Source organism: Salvelinus fontinalis, chromosome 25 (genome assembly GCF_029448725.1).
Source record: "Salvelinus fontinalis isolate EN_2023a chromosome 25, ASM2944872v1, whole genome shotgun sequence".
NCBI lineage: Eukaryota > Metazoa > Chordata > Actinopteri > Salmoniformes > Salmonidae > Salvelinus > Salvelinus fontinalis.
Genome location: NC_074689.1, coordinates 2,418,338 through 2,438,218, shown reverse-complemented (window position 1 = coordinate 2,438,218; position 19,881 = coordinate 2,418,338). Strand labels below are relative to the sequence as shown.

At 39.7% G+C, this 19,881-nt stretch overlaps 1 protein-coding gene across 2 annotated transcripts in view; it reads left to right on the top strand.

The window, feature by feature from the left end:
- The window catches only part of LOC129822746 (POU domain, class 6, transcription factor 2-like), a 125,198-nt gene extending 108,194 nt beyond the window's left edge, over positions 1-17,004 (top strand). For both annotated transcript variants that reach the window (XM_055881125.1, XM_055881126.1), the window contains exons 9-10: positions 7,783-7,951; positions 13,335-17,004. In XM_055881125.1, the coding sequence (XP_055737100.1) occupies positions 7,783-7,951; positions 13,335-13,857 (692 nt within the window). In that variant the 3' untranslated portion in view covers positions 13,858-17,004. The remainder of the gene's footprint in view (positions 1-7,782; positions 7,952-13,334) is intronic.
- Positions 17,005-19,881: the final 2,877 nt, after the last annotated feature.

Here is a 19,881-nt window from a genome sequence, read left to right as displayed (position 1 = left end):
GAATTTGTTCCGTCTCCCCCTCAGAACTTAACTTATACTGTTCTGACTTGGTGGTGCTCATGTAGCCTATAGCCAGTTCTAGAGAAATGTAATTATCGAATATTGTAGAAGCTTTCATTGTCTGCTTATGTGCCTGTTAATAATCCTACATTTCTGACTTGGTGTACAGTGAGAATACTGTAAGAACGGCCCATGTTCTGAATTCTGTCGCTGTCCATTTCAAAAGTGCTGAACAAATAGGTATATCGTCCGTCTGAGCTCGCTCATTAATATCTTAATTCTAAATGGCCTCTTATCCACTCATCAGTCCCTTATGCCATACCTTCTACATCTCAATTGTTATATTGCTTATGTAACCGATGTGAAATGGCTAGCTAGTTAGCGGTGGTGCGCGCTAATAGCATTTCAATCGGTGACGTCACTCGCTTTGAGACCTTGAAGTAGTGGTTCCCCTTGCTCTGCAAGGGCCGTGGCTTTTGTGGAGCGATGGGTAACGATGCTTCGTGGGTGACTGTTGTTGATGTGTGCAGAGGGTCCCTGGTTCGCGCCCGGATCGGGGCGAGGGGACGGACGTAAAGTTAAACTGTTACACTTATATAGGTCTATCTCATTAGTATCTTATTCATAATTTTAGTCTCTCCCTCTCTGTGGTGCCTTAAAGAAGTGTAAAGTTAACGCCCCAACATCTTGCTGAATTTATCTGAACTAACACCAATCTGAATTTCTGTCGGTGTCCATTTTGAAAGTGCTGAGCGAAGGCCTACCTCGTCGCAGCTCATTTGGTTGCAATTGCTTATACTTAGGGCTTAGTGTTAATGATATACGAATAAACATTATGAATCTACTGAACATAAATGTAATAATGTTTGTTTATGGTTCCGAAGTCAAACTCATGTTGGCATTCGTTACTATTGAATGAGAATGCATTTTGTTATCTAGAAACCATATTTATTTAAGCAAGTCAGCCGTATGAGCTATGGTTTCTAAAAAGGCTGTAAATGGCTGAATGAACTGTTTCTCTACCAGATGAGGCTCCTCTGATAGCCAGGTGTAGCAGTGGTAAGGATTCACTCCATGGTGCTGAAAAGAAAGCTGCTGTTGGGACAGCTTTATGTAGACCCTAACAATTTGTGGGCACCGTTTGTCACTGTTGTAGTGTAATTAATGTATTGTTTAGTGTTCTGTTGTGTAGTGGCTTTGCTGGCATGCATCAAGGGATTATTATTTTTGCCCCACCAACATTTACATGCTAAAATCGCCACTGGCGATGAGGCATTACCAGCTGTGAACTCTATAGCACGCTTGACAACCACAGTGAATATGACTGTATATCAAATGTTGCAATGGTAAAACGTTTGATATAATTTTCGCCTGATCACTTTACCTACTTTTAATTCTTGCCTAATAAGTTGGCATGTGTAACCTTTTTTTCCAATTCTAATAGTTGTTAAAAGCGGTGTCTTAACATACACAATACTCTGTTTCAGAGAATCATGTCCCATATAAGAGATTAAGGGTAAAGGACAGATCTAACCCATGGTTCACGCATGAATTGTCTGAAATATTTTATGAAAGAAAACTTAGCTTGGGCTATGGTTCGATTGACTGATTCTACCTCTGACTGGCAGTCCTTCAGACATGTGAGAAATGTATTACTCTGGTTAGAAAAGCACAGTCAACATACTTATTGCATTGTGTATCAGAGAGTGTTAGAAATCCAGCTAAATTCTTGAAAGTGTCAAATCTTTGAGAAAAACTCTGCCCCTCATTGCCCCAGCAGGTTATGGCAGCCTCTGGGGCCATAACAGACAGAAAAATACATTTTGTGGTGCTTTTAATAAGCATTTTGCCTCAGCTGGCCATCTATTTGAAACAATGGTTTCAGAGTCCTTTATTCACCTCTAAACAGATAGCAGAGAATGATGCACTTCCCGACACTCACTCTTTTTTTCTTAATTTGAACCATTTTAAGTCAATGAATTATTAAGTGCCTTGCAAAACATGTATGTAACCAAATCCACAGGAGCTGATTCACTTGATCTATTTCTACTGTAGCTTTCTGTCCCCCTAATTATAGAACCTTTGACCCAAATGTGTTATTTAACAGTTGCCTTTTGTGCTATCCCTAAGATCAGGAAGGCGGCGCATGTCCACCCCCTTTACAAAGGTGGAGATCCGTCTGACCTAGATAACTACTGCCCAATTTCTAAACTGTCTTGCAAAAAATTAGAATCACTGGCAAACTCTCAGCTAAGAACGTTTTAAACTTCAAATGATACTCTTAATGTGCACCAGTCTGGTTTTAGACCTGAACACAGCACTGTTTCAGCAGCTACGCTTTTCTTAAATTATAAATTAAATTGCTTAGATCATAGGAATCACTGTGCTGCCATATTTATAGACCTATCCTAGGCCTTTGATTCTGTCAACCATCCCCTACTCATTCAAAAACAGCATAGCTGAAAACTGTCATGAAACTGAAGATCTCATACAACGCTGTGTACTACTCCCTTCACAGGACAGCGCAAACTGTCTCTAACCAGAATAGAAAGGGGAGTGGGAGGCCCTGGTGCACAACTGAGCAAGAGGACAAGAAAATTGTCTAGTTTGAGAAACAGATGCCTCACAAGTCCTCAACTGGCAGCTTCATTAAATAGTATCCGCAAAACACCAGTCTCAACGTCAACAGTGAAGAAGCGACTCCAGGATGCTGGCCTTCTAGGCAGTTGCTCTGTCCAGTTATTTTGCCCATCTTAATCTTTTCTTTTTATTGGCCAGTCTGAGATATGGCTTTTTCTTTGCAACTCTGCCTAGGAGGCCAGCATCCCGGAGTCGCCTCTTCACTGTTGACGTTGAGACGCTGTATTTGGCACATGTGACAAAATATGATTTAAAGGTTGGCTGGTCCTCATTACTCCCTTTTTGTTTACAAACCTCTACTACACAAGCTTCCGACCTACCTCACTTCACTGTTAAAATTTGAATATATTAAAACCAAACCCATTCACAGAGATGGTTACTTCTCGAGGTTCCACTAGTACACACCGATCTAGGTAAATCCCCCTCAGTTTTAGTGATCCCTATTTTTGGTATAGCCTACAAAACTCCCTACATCTTGACTCTCTGGTGCCTCTAGTGCAGTTTAGGACTTTAGTGTTGAATGAATTTAATGAGAATTGCAACTGTTTGGATTGAAGGTAAATAATTGTATTTGTGGTGTTTGAAGCTATATTGTTGATTATGTCATTTGTGTTTATTTAATCTGTATTGATAATTTTGAATTTGTATTGTTGTCCTCAGGGCACCATTGTAAATGAGACCCTGGTCTCATTGGGTTACCCCAAAATAAAAGTTGAATAAAATTAGCATTGTCCTAAACCGTAGCTAGTAGTTTTTTAGTCTTGAAACAGGATTCCTAGGACCTTTTCTGAGATGCTTTGTCGATACGGGCCCTGGTCTGACAAACACCGCTCTAGCTCTGCCTTCTTCTATCGCAGATGCAGCCCATGCAAAAAAAGTGATATCTCTAGTTTTAAACAGGCAGATTTTGATGGGGATTATTGTATTAGGCTAATTAGATTTCCGCACATGCACAGGCATTGAGTCTAGGGGTTGTTTTACGACAGAAAGGGGCTGCGTCCCAAATGGCACCCTATTCCCTATATAGTGCAGTACTTTTGACCAGATGAACCCCCCATTAAAAGTAAACAAATATACTATGGGCCCTGGTCAAAAGTATTGCACTACGTAGGTCTCCAAATGTTCACAACGTCTGGAGCTCGGCCGCTGTAGAAGCACGGAAGCCCCTCTCTTATGAGGCCTCACGGCAAGATGACGGCCCAATAGATTGTTCTTTAAATACGCTTGGAGGATTCCTTTAATAATTAATTGATAATGACCAAGATTAATAATTCACCGGCACAAACTTTGCTTTAGTAAGCAGTATGCCAGGGCACAATGTGTACAATGTGAAATCACTTTTTATTAGCTATGAAATTCTTCAAATGCTCTGAGGGAAAAAAGTTTCCTAAAGTCACTTACACTGAGTGTGCAAAATATTAATAACACCGGCTCTTTCCGTGACATACACTGACCAGGTGAATCCAGGTGTAAGCTATGATCCCTTATTGATGTTACCCTGGATGTTAAATCCACTTCAATCAGTGTAGATGAAGAAGGGTTTTTAAGCTTTGAGACAATTGAGACATGGATTGTGTATGTGTGCCATTCAGAGGGTGAATGGGCAAGACAAAATATGTAAGTGCCTTTGAATGGGGTATGGTAGTAGGTGCCAGCGTGGGGGCTGTTAAGGAGACCGTATTTCACCCACACTGACAGTCAGGAGTCATGACCGCAGTCAAACACCATGTGACCATTGAGTCACTGTAACTAGGCTTCTTCAAAAGTGTGCTTTGATGCCTCTGATGGTCATTAGTAGCCTACCAAACCTGCTAATGGACTGGTACTTAGCACTCTAAAATCAAATCAAACATTTCATGAGACTGAAGACTGGCAGGATCTCTTTTAATACCTCACAAATTGTCAAAATGACAGGCTACTTTGACACTGAAAAACTGAGAATGTGAGATCAATCAAACCTTGTCTTAGCCTAGGCCTAGGCTTGTGTGTGTAGACACATATTGTAGGCTACCATATGAGGAGGAAATTATAGTCCTAAAAATGCTTTCCAGTTTCACTGACTCAACCAATGATGCGCAGGTAACTGTTAGGTAATGGCCGACATGTTCATGCCGAAATGCTATCTCGCTCTTGTATATTTGGAAGTTGATCAAATATTTTCGTAGCCTACAGCATACGGACTAGTTGCTTTTCTTTTCAGCAGGAGCCATTTGCTTAGCAATGTGTGTTTTGTCTGCATGCTGTTCACCGACAGATTTGCGGCACGTTCCTGACTGTAGGCTATACCTTCATATTGGGCTACACAATCCACAGCTAAACTATTTTTAATGACGCTATTGAGCCTCTACAGGCTTAATTATAGGCCTACTCATGGTGTAGTAGGCTATTCTGAATTATGTCATTTCTTTCTGAACAGACAGCAGTAATTCTATAACTTTGGCAAATGTATTTAAATTCATAAGCCCAGACATTGCGCAATCGCGTGTGGAAACAGAGTTTTGACTGGCGACTATATAATAAAAGCAGATCCCAGCTTCCTCGTGCTGCTATATTTATTGCTCACAAATGGTGTAGCCTTCCTGGCATATAAAAAAGTAACTGCAGGTAACCTCCATTCGCTATTCCAGTGCAGGCTATGGATTACTTTTTACAATTCTACACATATATTAGTAGGCTATAAGTAAAGACCAGATTAAATTGAGAATACTGCATGAGCATATTATCAAGTGCTTGTCAAATTATGAATAGTGCTTCCATTTCATGCAGAGCCACGGGCAGTAGGAGTTCTGAAAAATCGGAATAAAATGTAAATATACATTCTTTTTTTAAAGAGGAAAAAAATCACAAAAGTAGGGCACATGGACTTTACTAGTATTAGCGGACCTACATAGCCGTCTGTAGTGCGGGCAACATTTTGTTTCAGCATCTCCGCTTTGGCAAAATATTTTGTATAATTAAGAAGAGTATGCTGCTATCACGACTCAGGATAAGACCCAGATGCAGACTCAAGAGGCGGATAGTTCGAATCTCAGGTATTTGTTGTTACATGGGGGGCAGGTCGAGGGCAGGCAGGCGTTCGTAAACCAGGTCAGAGTCAGGCAGGTACAGGATGGCAGGCAGAATCAGGGTCAGGACAGGCAGAAAGGTCAGAACCGAGAAGACTAGAAAACAAAACTTGAAAACAGGTCAAAACGGGAAACACGCTGGTATGACCTGAACAAGACAAGACGAACTAGCAACAAACAAACAGAAAACGCAGGTATAAATACACAGGGGATAATGGGGGGGAAACTGTGAGACACCTGGTGGTCGCCCTGAATGACGAGTCGCCACTGTCAGGGTGTGACAGTTGCAGGATTCAATCATTGGAATTATAAGAGTTGTTTCCCTGTCCCTTTCTCTGTGATTGTCATTCTAATGGAATCCAGAAAGAACAAAACCCTGTCCTCAAACAATTACATCAAAAGGTGCAAAGTTATGGGCAAACACACAACACATCCACATCAAATTCAATATTTTTCTCGATCAAATAACATGGAAAACAACCACTTTTTGTGCAGTTACTGTATTGTACATTAGCTGGTCATCTAGGTTTGTACCTGTAGACTTTCAATCACCATGAAGAAAAACAATGCACAATACAGTAATTGTGTTTCCCGTTTTTTTACCTGTTTTCAAGTAGTTTGTGATGAGGTGATGTGATGATGTGGCTCAGTTGGTAGAGCACGGTGCTTATAGGGTTGTGAATTCGATTCCCACCAGGGACCAGTATGAAAATGTATACACTCACTACTGTAAGTTGCTCTGGATAAGAGTGTCTACTGAAAATGATTTAATAGACCATTTCAGTTTTCAAAACATATATCAAGCAAGTATATTTATATTCCACAAGTATTATCAGATGAACTGTTTTGTACAGATAATTATCAGACTCATGTTACAAAAGCTGGTAAATACTCAACATTTCATGACCGCCACTGCCAAAGCCAGGCGCATCGGTTTGTGTCAAGAACTTCCACGTTCCTACGTTTTCACACTCGGAACAGTTTCCCATGTGCATCGAGAATGGTCCACCATCCAAAGGACATCCAGCCAACTTGACACAACTGTGGGAAGCATTGGAGTCAACATGGGCCAGCATCCTTGTGGAACACTTGTAGAGTCCCTGCCCCGACAAACTGAGGCTGTTCTGAGGGCAAAAGGGGGTGCAACTCAATATTATTAGGAAGTGGTTATTAATGTTTTGTACCCTCAGTGTATAAGGGGTCTGCAAAGCAGCAATTTACAACAACATTCCTATAAAGTGAATTCTACACAGAGGAGTTTTTTTGTCATCTGTCAACACTTGAGTTGTGCAGTGCACAACAGCACAGTCTTTCTGTGGAAACCTCAATTGACTAACCCAAAGGAGGTACACATGAATAGGAATGGTTCTCTAATAAACATTCCACAGACCTTATCTTTCATTATAAAAGCAGGGAGAGTGGGTTATAAAGCTGTTTGCATGAAACAGAATGAATGCCGAGAATGGCAATTGGACACCGTAGACTAACTTAATAAATGGCTTTATGCCACAGAGTATGTTGTATGAGCTTTTATATGGAAGATTAAAGGAGGAACATTTTCAATTTGGTGTTAAATGCAAAGCCAGCCTTTCACTCTCACTACCATTGACCAGGCACATACTGTACAGAGACTGCTATTATCAACTAGAGAGAGGCAGAGAAGCACCAAAATGAGAATCGCTGCTAAATGAAGGTACATTTCATAATCTATTTTCTAAAGCTACTCTTTGCTCGTCAACAGAGAGCAGCACGGTCACATTTTTTTTGAATGTATATATATGAGCTACATTCCTTATATCCGGTGTGTTTAACAGTGCTATTCAGGTAACTGAAACCCGCCTCACTTTGCACTCCCTGGCAAAGAGTTTTTGAGATGTTGTTCTATTGAACAGGCCGTCACAATAAAGGCATTTTAACTCTATGAAGAGAAGCCCTGATGAAAACAGCTGGCTGTCGAAACGTTGGTGAATAAATAATTGCATCGGAGCTACTAGTGTGCAGCTTTTCCTTTAAACTATATGAAGAGTGCCTTGGTCCTCCTCGTTTTTTGACCCACTCCTTCTGTGTTGTATTATAGACCCCCAGATGGCACCCAGCGAGGTGGATGGGGTCAACCTGGAGGAGATTCGGGAGTTTGCCAAAGCATTCAAGATCCGTCGCTTGTCCCTTGGCCTGACCCAGACTCAGGTGGGACAGGCGCTCAGCGCGGCCGAAGGCCCGGCCTATAGTCAGTCTGCCATCTGCAGGTAAGGAAGACTTGGGGTGCCATGTGATTAACATCAAAGCATGATATATTTTACCACAGATCTGTTGATTATGGTGTCTTGTGGAATATTCCTATCCTTCCCATCAAGTGATAAATGTTTTTTTCTTTACTGCAGTACAGAATTTAAGTTTACTAACTCATTGTGGTATTAAAATGACAAATAAATACAACATATTACCAGTGTTATGGAAATATATATGTCATTCATGTACAACATCTTATACCATTTCATATCTGAATGATGGACAATAATTTCTCTGTAGTTCAACTGACCCTCTTGCTCCACTCCTGTCAGTATGCAGTAGTAGCCACAGTAGACGAAGGCACTCAGCGCTGCTGTATTTGAGAGTGCACATAATCTTCTGGTGTCCATGATGACTCACATCCACATTTCATCTCATATTTAAGCAGACATCATCAAGATATTAAAATGAATACATAATTGAAGACCATCCAGTCAAATTAAGCTCTCGGGTCAATTCTTTGTCCTCTTCACTCTCTCTCCTCTCACACAAGAGCGCGCTGTTACTTATGCAAAATACATTACCTCGAGTATTACCACGAAGCACTTAAAGCATTTAATAATTACTAAGGTCTTTTGCTGTTCCCTCTACATTGGGCTTCAGAGAACCTGTCAAGAACTGGTCTGTTAAGAAGATTGTCATGTTGTACAGTCCTGTAAGGACATGCGTTTAGAAATAAACAGCTGCATTACCTATTCATTAGATAATCAGACATATAGTGTTACGAGTTAATCTCTTGCTTTTTATGTCTTTCCTTCCACCTGGTTAACTTTAGTACCAATGAAATAGACCCCTTAGAAATGTACCTACAGTATCTCCAATCGGACAAAGTCACATTGGGTTAATATGTTACCCACCCGAAGAGTTTCACATGATCAAAAAGTATAATCATTTATCTCACCAAACATGTAATGTAGGCTTTTTAGCAGACACTTTTACCCAAAGCAACTTACAGTCATGTGTGAATACATTTTATGTATGGGTAGTCCCAGGAATTGAACCCACTATCCTGGCATGGCAAACATCATGCTTTACCAACTGAGCAACAGAGGACTACATGTGAAGTCCATAGTTTTAATAATATCATAATCATGTTATTTTCTTAAATTCTGGCATTTGGCCGTGACCTTACTGTGGCTAATTTCATGTTACCTTTTCTTTGTACTCTACCTATAGTAATTTGCTTTACCATAGTTGCATGCTTCACTGTCAACAGTTATCAGCACTGTACCCGTCTTATTCCTGTATTCATTTGTAATGTGTTTCTGAAATACATGTGCTTTGCTGATGACCTGCCCTGCTTCTGTGACATACTGGTGCAATGGGCTTTTAAAAGTTTCATCACATCAACATCAAACGGCCGATATAATCTGAAACTGGGGGGAGCAGGGCTCTTATGATGGACAGCCCTTTCAAACTAATGTTTAAAGTCTTAAAAAATCACACATGAAATATTTACAAGCATCCATAATTCAGATATTTATAACATACATTAAAAGTAAAATAAATAAACAGGTAATATGTCCTTGAGGGTTCATTTCTGTCGGTAAGATAGTCTTTTTTTGGTTTGTATGACATTGGACATGACAAGCATCTTCTATGTTTGAAGTAGAGAGGCAGTCTTCACATGCTTTAGTTTAGTTAACATCAACAGAGACATGGAAGTTGGGGGAGAAGAGGGGACCGCATGCTAGCTCAGGGGCATGTTGTTGTCCGATATCACTGGAACAGACAGTGACAGATGGTTCCATCTTGTCTGATTCCATTGCTCCCTTTGTTAAAAAGCCTTATTTGCTTATCACAGGGGGAACAAACATCCCATAAGTACATCATCAGAGCAATGGGTTTGGAGCTTGCTTATGATAGAGTGCTTGGTACATGCAATCTGTCATATTGCTACATGTCATATTTAAGGGTGAAACACAACATTATTATTCTATTGTATCAATTATTTATAGATAGTGTTGCAAATTATGATTGATGGCATCGATTCTTTCACAAATGGAGGACACATTTTATTGCAGAAACATATGCATGACGTTTTAATCAACCTCAATAAAGTGACATGTCCAAAGATTCACAGTGCTCTTGATGTGAATGCTGCTCAGAACGCATAGGTGCACAATGTTGTCTTAACTACTCCTTGCTGGTGTAATTCTTGAAGGGGAATCATGTTTAAGCTGCATGCATTTACAACATTCCTCCACGCTAGAACACAGCCCTTCCACATCAACGATTCATATCTCATGACAAGAAACTGTGGTCTCCAATGTGTGCATCAACGTAGCAGATACGTGCCCTCACGTCCTCCGTATGTCTATTTCATCACATCCACTTCTTTCTCTACCTGCTCCTGGGTTAATATCTGAAAGATGGGATACTGATCCCTCACTTGTATTCTGTAAGTAATAGAGCCTCCACTCAGTCAAAGACCCACTCTTAGCCATGGCCTCACAATATTCCTAAAGGGTTAAATATAAACAGGACAATAATCATATGCAAACCTTCATTTTTGGGCTACACTTAGCAGATGTTTGTGCATGGCCTGAAAAAAAGGTACTTTTAAGACCGTTAAGAGAGAGAGACAAGGGGGGTAAAAGAGGTAGAGATATGTTTTTATTTTCCCCTGGTGGTTCTGAACCAGTGGGAGCCAGCCGAGCAGCTCCCAACTCATTTTGGTGCATTTGGTTCCTGTTGATCCATGAAATGTCCTGTCTCTACCGACTCCTCATATTTACTCAAGTATTCCCTGCAGTATATAACCGTCCTCTTTCCGCTGTTTAAAAGGTGGTTATAAATAATAATGGCCGTCGACAAGCAGCGATGCACCAACAATCAGAGAGGGGAAACAGGAAAAAACTGGCAGGGTTCTTCAGTAAGCTAGGGCAGCATCACTTCCCTACTGTTCTGTATAACAAGCCGACTTGCCACTAAGAAATGTCTTTCATTTTGTTTGTGTGAGAGGGGTCCTTTCCCCCAGCTCTAAGGCGTCTCCTCACCTGCCTGCCAGGAAGATTCTATCAAAGACATCCATGTTCGGGTCAAGGTCTTAGAAGAGGCCTGGACAGGAACGGCTGTTGTTTTAAAGGGGGATCACCTTTTTCTCTCAGCTGCTCGCTCCCGAATACCTGGACAGATGTCTGGACTCTTATTAGAGGGCAGGCAGCTCAAACCACACTCTGACACTGACCCCATTATTATACAGCATGAGAGAAACCCAGCAACTTTAGCCCAGGTCCATCTTCTTTCATCATGTGAAAGCCAAAAGCCATCTCTGTGCTTGTCTCACAGAACTCTGCAAGTGACAGGGTCAGAATACACAGAGCTACAGTACAGATACTCCTGAAAATGTTCTAATAGGACAGTAGTATCAACTATTTGTTGAGATTAAACTGATTCAGCAAGCCATAATTCAGCTACTGTTCGTGACTCAGGAACTCTATCAAAATGTTGTAACTATAGTCTTGAGCTATTGAAGGTACTTTTCAAAAGCACTAAAGTGCACAATACATTCAATTCAAATAATGACTTATGCTTCATGCATCCATAAACTCTGAAGTATATTCAAGTCTGAAGGGTGGAAATGTATTCATATTAAATATACAAGAGAACTTGAGGCAGAAGAAAAGTTTGAAAAATGTATTAAAATGTGAATGTGGATTAATAATTCATACTGCTTTTGTAAAGAAATTACAGTTATGTATTTACACTTGCTCAAATCGCTTTTTTTGGAATAATGACTATTTTCAAAAACAGAATCCACAAGACACAGAACTCTGTGGCCTTTTGCAAAACAGTAAATGTTGTTTTTTTTCTAAATGTAGTTGCCTTCTGAAAACATAAATACATTCCTTAAAAATCTACTACACTGTCAACATTGCAAATAGATCCATCAAAAGAGCACGACTAACTGCAAAAAGATGAACACAGCCACACTCGTCTCTCGAGTCCAAGCAGACAAAACAGAAAGTTAGTCTGTCTTTTAAAAAATCCCACTAGATCAATACATTTTCTTTAGTCACTAAATCATGAAGGTCAAAATGACAGAATAATTTTTTTGTCACCAGACGATTTCATACATATCAAATCAAATATTATTCCTGATAAAAAGAAATATAAGTAAATAATAAGCCCGTTGTGCAGGATTCATTCATGGATATCATCACCATCCAACTCCATGTATTCAATACATACAGTAGGCTGGTTTGCTCACATTTTGTAGACTTTCCAATTGGATACAGAAACACAACTGATACAGTCTGAATATATATACTGTAGGCCTCAATCTACACCAAAGCAAAGCTCTATAATCGAAGGTCACAATATTGGAGATGATGACTTAGGAGTAACCCATAGTGACTTAAGTAACCCAACTTCCTTCTCTGCATCTCTGCATGTCCGCAATATTGTAAAACATCATAAAAAGTGGAAAGTCCCCATTGCATAGATCATTCTCTATATTGTACATGGTGTGACACTGATGGGGGGGATTTTAACATGTTGTGCAATAGTATTTATTTATGCCAGGCAGTGAACACAATTGCACACATTTCTCTTCGGATGAAAACAATGAGTTAATATTCTGTGAACAAAACACTTAGCGAGTTTTTGTATTCATTGTGGACGTTTGTATTTAAAGTTTTGCAAAAAGTGGTCTAAGATATACAAGTCAGCTACAAAAGCAAGAAAAGATCAGTTCTGTAACTGTATATGAGCGCTTGATCATTGCTGTCGTGCTATAGATACGTTTCAACACTGATATAAAAATTGAGTGCACGTAACTGAGAAGAACTAGGTGCATGCACTACTGCCTGTTTGACCATATGAATTAAAAACATATACTTTTTTTTATCACTTCAAGGGAAGGTATGGGAATAATGTTCAATTCGTTGTTTGGTTAACCCCTTTTTACCTTTTGTTGATTGGTGATGTAATATGTGGATTATACTTCACATCAATGTGTTGTGTAATCTACATTGCTAAAGCTCAGTGTTTGATCATGATAGTCAGATGCTCTGTCTGTTTTTTTGGGGGTCTATCTGAAGTCTTTTTTTAGCCAATGGCAGGGTATCCTCACTCCAACACTGCCTATCTGGGACAGCGAATCACAACCAAATACAAGACAAGCGAAAAACAAAATAGCACCACATGTAACACTCACTTCCAATTGCTACAACTTTGGCTACAAACTGTCATGAATGTATCCAAGGCTGGTGGGTGTCTCTGTCCCAGTGGCAGTTGTCTGGGAGAGGAGGCCCTTCCAGTTCACTGAGGCAGGCAGGTTATCCCTTGGCCCAGCAGGGCACCTAAGTAAGATTCTTCTCTCTCAATTCTCCCCAGACACACCATCCTGAGAAGCCACTTTTTCCTACCACAGGAAGCCCAAGAGAACACTATAGGTAGCAGTCTGACAGGCAAACTGAACCCTGGCCTTTTATATCCTGCCAGGTTTGAGAAGTTGGACATCACCCCAAAAAGCGCCCAGAAGATTAAGCCCGTTCTGGAGCGCTGGATGGCCGAGGCCGAGGCCCGCCACCGGTCCGGCATGCAGAACCTGACCGAGTTTATTGGCAGCGAGCCCTCCAAAAAACGCAAGCGGAGGACCTCTTTCACCCCGCAAGCGCTGGAGATCCTAAACAGCCACTTCGAGAAGAACACGCACCCCTCTGGACAAGAAATGACAGAGATAGCCGAGAAACTGAACTATGACCGCGAGGTGGTCCGCGTCTGGTTCTGCAACAAGAGGCAAGCGTTGAAAAACACAATAAAGCGGTTGAAACAGCCCGGTGACCTGGACCTGGACCTCGGCCCGACCGCGCCCATGGACCCTCTCTCTGACTCTCTGGATGAGATCCCAAAATGAACGGCCAAAACTAGAGATCAAGAGAAAAGTCCTAACAACATCGTGGATCATGACCCTAAGTGGGAAGAAGAATGAAAGAACATTCCACCCCTTTTATAGAGTCAACTGAAAGGACAGTTATGAAAGTTTGCAAACAAGAATACGTGTTATCAGTGTGATTACCACAGTTATTGACCTTGCCGAAATCCCCAAATAAAAATAAATATGTCAATATTTGATAGAAGAAAATTACAAACCTAGAGTGTGCTGTTTCAAAGAGTTATAGTTCTGGCCTCATAGACCAGAATATTGTTCAAATTTGGGTTCCCATTAGGGAGAATTTAGTAAAGCAATCATGCCAAAATCAAAGACAAAAACACTAACTACTTACCAAAGTCTGTTGCATCGGAATACTAAGAATAATTTTTTAAGTGTTCTAAATTTTTACATTTGTACTGGCAAGAACATCTAAGATATGTGTGTGAGTTTGGCTGTACATTTTATCTTTGTCTCACTTAATTTCTTTATCTCCTGTGTTTATATGTAAATATCTACTAAATTGAAACTACAATGTCCAATTTGTCATGTAAATGCATTTTTTTGCTGTTCAACAATGGCATATTGTTTGTCTCAGATTCTTTCTCATCTGCAACTATTTTCAGTCACAGTGTACAACTTTGTACTACTTTTACAAGTATTTATCGATGATTTTATGAGATTGTCTATGTTTTGGAGGAAGGGTAATAAACTGAAGGCTGTGTAAACAATGAGGGGGTACTCAGTACCTAACCATATAGGTTCTGTCTCTGTGCACCACCTCTATTGTGGATATGTCTGAAGCTACTGTATCTCATTCTGTTGCCAAAGCCTGATAGCCAAAGAACACATTACTTCAGCTCATGAACATGGGGGTATTTTACCTTGGCCAATAACATGTTTTAGTTATTGTTATATGCCTAAGTTCCCTTTCTCTGGTTCTTTTTACTGTACAGTTTCTTTCATACACTGAGCTCAACTAAGTTACACAAAGGCCAACAGAATGCCAAATAACATTTTGATTCCAAAAGAGAACTCTTTGTTAGTTGACAACCCTTTGATATTGCAATATAGAACATGTTTTACTGTGAGGACTTTTCTGCCCATCCCTTTCTGAAGAGTGTGTCTAGTTTTTTCCATTTGAACAATTGCTCCTGCATGTTTGAGATGAACCACTTAGAACAAAGTTAGACTTACAGAAATCTGGAAACAAGACAACAAAACACAAAAGACAGCCCAAATTCCAAATCCCTAAATACATGTATATTCTTCTGAGTACATTGTCACTGAGAACAAATTACACGTTAGTGGTTTTAGCAATTATTTGACATGATTTGACCTTTAGAGCAAAATATGCATTACTTCCCTTTAGCATTCAGTAACTCATTATAATCTTATCAATCTGAACGTTTTCTAATCCCTGAATCTTTGTCTTCAGGGGTCAAATATGTTTTGTGAAATGTCCTGCTGCGGTTTCGTGTTTCTTTTCTTCTAGTGATTCTATAGTGAAGCCTTGACAGACGGTATAGCCTCATTCAAAAAGTATTTTGGAAAAAGTTGTGTGAAATGCAAGACAACCAAGTAGCCCTTTCACGAGACATAATCCATATTCATTTCAACCAACAAATCATAGGGTGTTATTGCTGTGTGGCTGTTGAATATCAACAGGGTGTCGTCACAACATGCAGCTCACCTCCTATAGGTGTACTTCAATATTACCAGGACCCACATGGAGGATTTAAGGAATCCATATTGTTACACCACTGATGTGTTAATAACCTATAGGCCTACCGCACTGTGTGGAACTATAAAGAGTATAGCAAATTGATACATACAGGTAAAACCACTTTTCAGAACTCTTAAGATTACACATTGATATGAAATATTCTAATTTTATTAAAGTAAAACACTTAGTCCCACTTTGCCCTGTTGCTTGCCAAGCAGCGTAAAGTGCACTTGATAACACTTACAAACACATAAGGAAATAGACATTAGTTGAGGATAGTATACAGAAGGCTGAGGTTTGAGAGGCACTACATAGGAGCCACCTTTCATGTTCATTTACCCTTTATTATATACTGTAGGCCTACCTTGAGCAAAGATTGAATACTTTTTTGCAGGAAGTAGTTTTTAACAGTGTAATATTGTAAGTCAGTATTACTAAATGGTGTTCAATCATAATATACCGTAAGTCATATGTGATTTGAATGAATTTAAAGACTTTTGTGTGTTCCCTCTCTGTCTCTCACCCCACCTCATCCCAACATGTAAGAGAAGTGATTATGCGGCTTCTGTATAGTGTGGGCATGTAGTACTGAGGCTAAACGATGAAGCTGTAACCAAAAACAAAAAGACAAAGGACGGGGGTTAAACCTTCACGCAACCTTTTGATGCTGGACCAAAGCTCTATAGTTATATGCACATTGTACAGAGAAATGGGTTAATGTCGCCGACAATCTTGAAATGACAAAGAGAATCGATGAGTAGATAAGTAGTAGTTCTTTGAAATTTGACGTCACCACCGTACATTGTGAGCAATGCCATGCAAAAACCATAATAGAAAAAAAAGACCGAAAAATGACTCCTGTAGGTTTGAAAGTAGTGTTCACTTCTCATGGTGGGGGGGGGGGGTTCTGAACTGAGATTCTGTATGACACCCGATTTACTTTTGCCAAGTGGGTTCCAGGGTCACATGTATAGGACTTACTAGACTTTGTTGTTACTTGTTTAGCTTTTCTCTCTCTGTGGCTATGTTACATACACTTCTCAGTTTCAGTCTCCAAGATGTGCCCTATTGTATAGGGGGCAAAGAAGGCTTTATGATTGTACCCAATTCTGTAAAAAAACAAATAAAGATAATCATAATTAAGATAAATGTTTTTAAATTATATCCACACAGACTCATACACCAACTGGTTTGAAATATTGTTGTAACTCAAGAAAGACCTCGAAAACCAAAGCTGATGAACCTGCAAAGGTTGCTTTTCATTTTATAGACTGAAAACTGTACTTAATCTTATAGAGCAATATCTGTTTGGTCATTTAAGCGGCGCTTTGTGTATTTCTAAAAAGCTTCAAGTCTGTCACATTTCTTTGTACCATAATTAATAATAAACAAGTGTTAGACATTAATGGATTGTCTTGTTTTTTCTGAAATGTAGAATTCATTATTCAAATCTAAACGATATTTCAAATCTAAACGACTTATAAGCACCAAAAGGACATTTCCAAATAATTATCTGGTAAGAACTGCATATTTTCTTGTACAGTATACTCTTAGAATAAAAGGTTATATTGCTTGCTTCATATATCTCACCCCCTAAAAATTATATAAAGTAGAACCCCTTTTTCTTCAAGGAAAAGGGTTCATTGGGGTTCCATATAGAATTTAGGGTGCCATATATCAAGCGAGCGATATAACCTTTTTAGAACACTTTTTTTTCTGTGTATGGTAAAGAAAGCACAAATGCACCACATACTAACCAATATACCAACAGGCACTGTAAACACTGCAGTAGGAGTAATAAAACCTGGGTTGCAGAAAATGACTCACTGTCTTCTAGTCTCACAAGACCTGTACATATTTCCCTATCAAATTTCACCAATGCATACTTTGCTGTCATTGCATTAAAACACGCACATATATATAGTTGGAGCATAAAGTTAACTCAGACTTCTGTGTCTTGCCAATCATTTTTCCCTGTGTAGTTTTCAGAACATCTTAGCTATCGGCTTTCTTGCACTTCCACAGTGCCGTGATTGAGAGAGAATTGAACAATGAACCACCTTTCAATACGGAGAATTTGCACCGAAAAGCAAACGGACAGGCTGACAGCCTGTGGGGTCAGTAGCAATTAATTTATATTTCCATAGGGTCAATAGAAATGAATACATGTCAGGGTTATTTCACATCCAAGCCTCACCAGATAACAATAACGAGACAAGCGTACAAGAAAAGAAAAAAAAATCTACATTCTTCAGTGAAAGCCTTTTGAAACTAAACTCCAAAGTTTGAAATAGCTTTCTTGTTTATGAAACCTTTGAAAACTGACTGGCTGGTGAATAGAAAGTAGTAAATAAATAAATAATAAAAAAGCACAGACAACATAAATTATTAACATTAGGATGAAAACAGCTTTTTCCCCTCTTCGTTTCAAAAAACTAGATGTATTTTTACGTGGTGATGGGTGAGGTATAGCTTGGGCTATTTGATATTCTTCTGTTTTGCATTGGTTCCATTTTCTTTATTTTTCAATGTACAATATAATTGTGCAGACAGCCATTTTTTTTCAATGTCTTTTATAGTTTGTTGATGGAAAAGTCAACTTCAACTTAACAAAATGGCTATAAGTGAGTGACCAGTGCACAAAAACGACATCTCACTCTCAACATACCAACAACACATCTCTCTGGTACGGAGAGGAGTAACCCAATGAGTGAGGTGGAATCATGGAAATAGTATAGATAAAACAAACATTGTTAAAATCCACGTTTTATCAATTCACCTATTTGCTTCTGGACTTTGTCATTTCTACTATGTGTACAGCGTTGTGAGAAACACAAGGACAGAATCGCACTCAAACATTCAAAATGGGTACAGCTGAGATGCTGATATTCTAGTCCACAATTAATAGGATATTCTGTTATATTAATTGTGTTTCTACGGGTGGGATAATGTTGCTACTAAAGTATCATCAATCAACACTGTCAGTGCTGAAGCGGTTTGATCCTGAATCTTAACAAAATGACCCTTAATAATGATCTGCAACACTTCAGTGTTGTTCGCGGTGCCCCATTTCAATGAAATCAGAGGAGGACATTATCAGTAGTATTACCGTATTTCTTTGCAAATGAGAAAATACTATTTGGATTTTGTCTACATTATGTACATATAGTATAGTCTTTCAAAAAAGCGAGAAATATGTTTCTGTGTTGATCTATGAGTCTAAATAGAAAAAATAATCTCTCCTGAACAGCTCTTTGTGACAGTTAACCGACTAAACTTCGAACACATGTCTGTTCAACTAGCAACCAACTGAAATTAAACTGGAAGAGAAAGAGGGCGAGAAGAAAATATTATGACATGTCGGCAGTCCAAATGGATTATGTTTCAATATCAGTCAGGACACAGAAAGAGAAAGGTGGAGGAGGAGGGTGCATGTGTTGGATGCAGATGGTTTTAAATTGCCCCCTTTGTTTTCCATCAGGCGTGAGGCATTCACTTCCCTTATCTTTCAGACAATGTGCACTGGGCTGGTGTTCTCAGTAAATGAACTGTCGGTGTATCCCTCTCGACCAGCAGCCCTCCGCCTCCTTGTTGTCACTTCCGCCTCAAGGTTGAGACGTTGCTGCTCCCACTGCTCAGCCCCCGAGCCGCTGAGGCGTCTCCCACTCTGCTGCTCTGCTCCGCACACCAGGTTGCCTCTGGGGGTACAATTAACAATCCTCACATGCAATCCAGGTTGTCCATGCATATGATGCCTGGTTGCTTTTGCTCTTCTGTTTCTTTCACCATTCTTAGCCATGACACAATTTGAGGCATTTGAAGGTAGGGGAGTTAATAGGCTAGGTTTTTTTTTTTATAGAGATTGCCGGCAGCCTGACTGGAACAGCAGATTGCATTGCCCACAGCCCATTAAACTTTCTACACTGTCTAATCCACACTGACTGTGCGAATGCTCCTTCTCACTTTGTGATGCCTTCAGTTTTCCATCAGGACTCAAGACTAGGCCCAGTGCTCCCACCACCATGGGTCCCACCTCTTCTCTTTTGCATGTGTAGCAGTGTGATGTTGTTCCCCTAGATTACGCACCAAATTGCACACAAGGACCAATTCAAATAGGCCAGGTCAAGAGGGGATGTTAATAATCTGATAATAATAATAATAATTCAGTGTATTTTTTTATTTAATTACAGCTGCATAGCTAATGTTTTTATTTGGTGTACAAACACTTTTTCATACCAATATTGTACATACAAGTGATTGTAAAAGTTTTGTATATTTTGGTT